The sequence below is a fragment of the Carcharodon carcharias genome, chromosome 33 (assembly GCF_017639515.1).
Source record: "Carcharodon carcharias isolate sCarCar2 chromosome 33, sCarCar2.pri, whole genome shotgun sequence".
NCBI classification, from domain to species: Eukaryota; Metazoa; Chordata; class Chondrichthyes; order Lamniformes; family Lamnidae; genus Carcharodon; species Carcharodon carcharias.
Genome location: NC_054499.1, coordinates 8,243,709 through 8,250,275, shown reverse-complemented (window position 1 = coordinate 8,250,275; position 6,567 = coordinate 8,243,709). Strand labels below are relative to the sequence as shown.

Genomic DNA, 6,567 nt, shown 5'->3' with positions numbered 1-6,567 from the left:
TTGAAACACTGTCAGCGATCTCCCTGAGGCAGCACTTAGTCTCAGGGAGATGTGCGCTCTGTCATGTGCATGCGTGAAAGATCGTGCTCTGACAGTTGGGGAATCCCTCCCCCTGCCACGCACAGGAAGCGCATAGCGCTTCCCATTGGGCAGCCCGCTGGGCGGGCCTTAATTGGCCCGCCCACTTAAAATCGCGGCAGCGGCAATTGGCTGCCCGCCTGCCGCTGAGCCAGTGGGGCCTGCCTGCCCATCAAGGGCAAAATGCTGCCCTATGTGTTTATGTCTTTTGGTTTTCCTAGAATCCTTTTGAATTTCAGGTAATTTTTTTTCCCCTCAATTTTAGAATACCAACTCGTATGAGCTAATGTAGCTCGTATGTATCAATCCCAATCAGCTTGGAAGCTGGTGATAAGGGTTATCCTTTTCCTTTAATATGGGGCTTCCAACTCTAAAGTGCTGAACTCCACCCACAAATGACAATTAAAGGAAGAAAACACTTTAATGCTCACATACGAATGCTTCCTTGCAGACAAACAAACATATATAAAAGGTATGTATTTATATTCCTATAACATTGAACTTAACAAACGCCCCCAGTTCGCCAATGGAAAAACTCTCATAGTCTAAATGAAACTTCAAGTAGCAGTGGGGGGAATAAAGGTTCTTTTTCACTGACTTAATTATAACTTGAATATTTGTGACATGCTGGGGAGTGTCCTCTGGTTACTGACCCTTCAGCCGCTGGAAAAGGCTTCTCCTTATCAAAACCATTTTGAACACACTTATCTACTCTTAACCTCCCTCTGCTCAAAGGAAAACATCAGGTTCTCTAGTCTCTCCACATAACTTGTTCTGCTACCCAGGTAGCATTCTATTAATCCTCTTCTGCAAACTGTCTAAGACCTTGACATCCTTCCTAAAAATATGGTGCCCAGAACTGGACACAATACTCCTGCTGAAACCTAAGCAATGCTGTATAAAGCTTTCACATAACTTTCTTACTTTTGTGCTCAATGTCTCTGTTAAAACCTGAGATGTTTATTTTTATTAACAGTCTTCTCAACTTTGTTTTGCCACCTTTAAAGATATGTATACAAAGTCCCCCTTTAAACTTGTACCATTAGTTCATATTACCTCACCTCATTCTTTCTTGCGACTAAAATGGATCACTTCACACTCCTTCTCTGCCATGTGTCTGTCCACATCACTAGTCTATGTCCTGCTGCGTCTGTTACTATCCTTCTCATAGAAGGATACACATCTGAGTTTTGAATTATCTGCAAACTTTGATATTATGCCCTGTATACTCCAGTCCATGTCATTAATATATATCAAAAGAGCAGTGGTCCTAATGCTGACCTCTGAAGAACAGTACTGGATACATCCCTCCAGTCTGAAAAGCAACTGTTTACCACTAATCTCTGCTTTTTTTCCCTTTGCCAGTTTTGTATCCACATTGCCAAGTCTCATGTGTTTTAATTTGACTACCAAATCCATTACATTGCACTTTTTCAAGCACCTTTTCAAAATAGTACCATGGGATCCTTCACATCCACCTGAGAAGGCATATGGGGCCTTGGTTTAACATCTTATCTGAAAAATGTCACCTCCAACAATGCAGCATCCCCTCAGTACTCAACTGGGCATGTTGGCCTGGATTTGTGCTCAAGTCTCTGGAGGAGGACTTTAACCCATAGCACCTAACTCAAAGGTGAGAGTGATAACCCTCTAAGTTCCATTATATTGTTACCTGTTTTTAAAAAACCTGGATTCAGAGAATAGAATCATAGAATGAATACAGTGCAGGAGGCCATTCGGCCCTTTGTGTCCATGTCATCTCTCTGCAAGAGAAACTAACCAGTTCCATTCCATCTTTTCCTTGTAGCCCTTCAAAATTTTCCCTTTAATGGTCTAATTCACATTAGAAAGCCATGATTGAATCTGCCTCCACTACATCAGGCTGTTCCAGATTCTAATCACTTGCTGTACAAAAAAAAGTTTTCCTCATGTCATTATTGCTTCACCCTGGCTTATTGGTCCATTGTTATTAATTTACAGTATATATCTGTTCCCATTCAAAGGTTCCTTATGGTATCCTAAAGCTCGCTGCCCCAAGGTGAGTCAAGGGTGGGAGGAGAGGATATGGTCCACATCTACCAACATGCAAAAAGGGGACAGAAAGATTAACACTATGGGGGCAGGGGCAAAAACTTTGACCGAGGGTTCAATATGGGAATCATTAAGCTAGCCATTCAGGTGTATTTTCTTGGCACATTCTTATTAAAAGAAAAATGAGATTTGTATTTCTATTTCCCTTTTCATCTCGCATGTTTTTTAAAAGAAAATCTCCAGATAATATTAAAACTCAACAGCTAAATCCTCATTCTTTGCCTCATTAGTGAGGCAGTGAGAGCAGTTCACAATAAAACGCTGAGACTGACTGCAAATATGTTCACTGCACCTAAGCTCAAATATATTTTGTTCTGGCTGGAGTTTGGGGCTGTGTAGGAAGTACAAAATGCCTTTAGCTCAGGGTTGAAGTTTCATAATGAAGTTCAGCAAATATGCATATGAAAAAATGAGTGCAGGACTGTTCATGTGTGGGTGGGTTTATTGAATATACAAACTTTGATAATATTTGTATTCCAGATTAATGATTAAAAATCTGAGAGAGCAGTTCCCAAAACACAGATTGACTAGAAATATGTTCAATAGATCAGTAGCTCAGAGTTGAAGTTTCATAATGCGGTTAAGCAAATTTGCATACGAACAAAATGAGTGCAGGATTGATATGCCAATCACTTGGAGAAATGTCCAATTAGCTCAAGTGAAAGAGGCTGATCTCATTTCACCAGGTACAAAACTCTATAAAGAGGTAACAGAGAAGAGTTTAGACTTTAGAACTAACAGAGCCTGGTCAGACAATGGTGCTTTTTACAGACTCTTTGCAGAGTTGTGTCCTGGCGTTGATTGGCACAGTAACATGCCTCTACTACTTTGTTAAGTATAGTTGGGAACTTCTGGTTGGTATCAGGACTTATGTCCTGGCCAGATTTTGGAAGATAAATCTGATATCTTACGGGGAATGGGCTGGTAAGGATGTGGTTTATTTTTTGCTCGGGTTTCCTTGCTGTCTGTTGTTGCTGTTGGATTCCTTTATAGGTTGTGAACTCATAGCTGCAGCCCAGAACGTGTGCCTCATTAGTAAGTGGTAGGTATTATTTCTAAACTGTAAGCATATGCCAATCGCCTTTGGCACTTTGGAAGTTACTGTCTGTGCAAATATTCTGTGATAACCACTGGTTGTGAAAAGCTTTTGTAAGTAAATCCTTGCATTTCTGTAGTGCTTTTCACACCACTGGGGATGTCATTCCAGATTTTGTTCTCAAGTTTCTGAAGTGTGGCGGGAAACAACAAAGGATGAGAATGCTATTCATTGAGATGTAGCTTCTGTTATACTGTATAATAAACAGGTGCACGTTGCGAAAGCATAATCTGTTTATTGCTTGGATCAGCAACTCCTAGGCTCAGAGGTTAGTAGCATCCTGACATTGTAGCTGATTTGTTGGTGAGTTAGTTGAATATACAAACTTTGATAATATTTGTTTTCCAGATTAGCATAGAAACAAATCATTGTAGTAATTAAAAGAAATCTGTGAGAGTTGTTCACAAAACACAGATTCACAAGAAATATGCATTAGATCTTAGCTCAAATAGATTCAGTTCTAAATGGGTGGGGTTCAGGGCTGTGTGGAAAGTTCAGAGAAACCTGCACTCTAGCTTAAATGCCTTTAACCCAGAGTTGAAGGTTAAGCAAATATGCATGTAAAAAAAATGAGTGCAGGACTGACATACCAATCACTTGGAGATGTCCCATTAGCTCGAGTGAAAGGGGCAGTCCTCACTCCATGCTGGTCAAAACCCAGTAAAGAGCTACCAGAGAAGACTTTAAACTTTGAACCTCACAGAACCTGGCCAGAAGGTGGTATCAGGACTTATGTCCTGGCCAAATTTTGGAGGACAAACCTGATGTCCTGTGGGGGATGGGTTGGTAAGGTTGTGGTTTGCTTTCTGCTCGGGTTTTCTGCTGTCTCCTTTTGCTGTTGATTCTTTTCTGGGCTGCGAACTCATGGCTGCAGTCGCTTCTCACCGTTCTGCATGGCAGGTACTTAAGTGCAAACCTAAACTTTGAAGGCTGTTAGGGTCTAGTTGCATCATAAGAGTCCGATCTGTAGCAGTTTGATACATACCCCTTTCCCACCACATGTGTACATCGCCAGAGCAGGGCTTCTGTAAAGTGATCAGAATGGGAAGCTCTGGCTGATATCCCTCTAGATATAGGACAGAATGGTACATGAATAAGGATTGTGTGACATGTACATTTGATATAGTATGGATGGCATTCTGAGAGTGGTTTGGCTGTAATGGAGAATTTTTGACATTTTTCCACTTCCGAAATATTCTCATTCCCATAACCTCACTTGGGAAGCCACTCTGATGGAGCAAAAACAACAGTTTTGAAATGGGTGCCCTTCTGTCTAGTTTTGCTCATGTGCTATCTCATTAATTCATGCTTCCCTTGAAATGTCCTCAAACTGATCTTGGCCGTTCTCTTTCACCATCTTGAGTTAGAAGGATATGGGTTAAGGTCACATTACAATGATTTGGTTATAAAATCCAGGCTGATACTCCCAGTGTAGTACAAGGAGCGCTGCACTGTGAGTGGCCATCATTTGGATGAGATGTTAAACTGAGACCCTGTCTTCTCTCTTGGGTGGATGTTGAAGGTTGCATGACATTATTTGAAGAAGAGCAGGGGAGTTTTCCTCAGTATCCGGGACTGTTTATCCCTCAACAGATTATCTGGTCCTTATCTCATTCCTGATTGTGGAACCTTGCTGTGCGCAAATTGGCTACCATGTTGCCTCCATTGTAATGAAGGCTATGCTTCAAAACATCATTGGTTGTAAACTGCTTTGGGATGTCCTGAGGTCTTGCAAGGTGCCATAGAATTGCAAGTCCTTCTTTCCATGAGGTCTTACCCTGGATTGAAAAGGAGGGAGAGAATGAGGGAAGGGGTGGAAATAAGTTAAACCTCCTGTTTTCTGTTGGAAATTGGATAACATAACTGTGGATCACTATAATATGATCCAAATATATTTTTACAGCCAAACAGATGTTGACAGTCTGATAATTGCAAGCCTTTTTTTAAAATTAAGATTTCAACTACAGGACTAAAATTGAATGCAATAGAAATTATTTGTTTCACTTAAATTCTTAACTTTCTCAGGTTAACAAGCTGCATAAAAATCATTTCTTTAAACTCCCCTTTTTGCTAAGCATTTGAAATCAAAGTCCTCCAGTCACTCCAGGGAGAGCAGCCAGAAGTCCCCATTCTGACCACTCTCCAGGAAAACTTCGGGTGAGGACAGTTCAAATTTTGCCATGATGCCCTGAACCCCACCCCTACCCACCCCGTGGGGTTTTGGGAGAACATGGTCTGCTGTGTTGTCCCTCGAGCTTGAAGGGCCTGCAACCGGTGGTGGGGGAGGGGTGAAATAAAGTACTGAGGCTTTGCCTTCAGGAGTCTAAGTAAACTCTAAAGGTCATTAGAGAGAGGCTTCTGCTCTGAATCCGCAATATTAACTCGCAATCGCCATTTAAACCTTACAGTCAGTTAAAGGGAGCTAAATATTTTGCTAAAAGATGTTTTTTTTTAACATGCTAGAGAAATTAATGTCTACTTGCATTGGCGTGCACTGAATGTGGGACCATGGGCTGAGTTTGGGGTTCGGAGCATCACGGCAAAACCTGAACTGTCCTCACCCGCATGAAGAATGTGCAATTGCATAACCGCTTGTTTCAGCAAATGTAATCAGTGTATCAAAAGCTGAAGCAGCATTGCTGAAGTTATTTTCTCCTCTCCACTGAAATGTTCTTGAGTCTTCCAGTCTCCTTTGGCTTTTGAGGATTCACAGCACTCCATAATTCTGCATCACCAACAGTTTTATGTCAATTCAGCCTCCTTGTCAGCTTCAACCCACTCTCCTATCTTACTTGTGTAAAGTTTGCTCATTGGGTGTGTTGGAAGAGTATCCCTCACTACTTCCATAGTTTGTGATAATGTATTTGTACGTGGCCTTGCATTAAAGCGTTCAAAATCTTCATCAGAAGTGCCTCCACAAACATGACACTAGTAAACAATTTTCCCTAAGCCCTCCTCAATGTTGCACTTTTCACTGATTTCTGGGCATAAGCCATGTTAAAAATTTATGCTATAAACAGATTAGGCCTTCATAATTGATTAACTTGCTCATGAAATCTCTTCTGTAATAACATTTCATATTCTGGATGACACCCTGGTCCGTCGGTTGAATTAATGAGGTTACATTTGGAGGCAGGAAACTGGTTAAAAGTGTTACTATTCACCAAGCCCAATTCATGAGTGTGAGCTCGATGATTGTCTAGCAATAGAACAGCTTCCATATCTTCACGATTGCCATTTTTTTGGAAACTGTTCTCTCACTGCGGATGCAAAAACATGATGAAATTATTCATGCAAAAAAC

At 41.1% G+C, this 6,567-nt stretch overlaps 1 protein-coding gene across 1 annotated transcript in view; it reads left to right on the top strand.

Moving 5' to 3' along the window:
* The first annotated feature begins 2,911 nt into the window (after positions 1–2,911).
* LOC121272233 (very-long-chain 3-oxoacyl-CoA reductase-B-like) overlaps positions 2,912–6,567 on the top strand; it is a 53,181-nt gene continuing 49,525 nt past the window's right edge. The window contains exon 1 of the mRNA XM_041178760.1: positions 2,912–3,093. Coding sequence (XP_041034694.1) covers positions 2,925–3,093 — 169 coding nt within the window. The 5' untranslated portion in view covers positions 2,912–2,924. The remainder of the gene's footprint in view (positions 3,094–6,567) is intronic.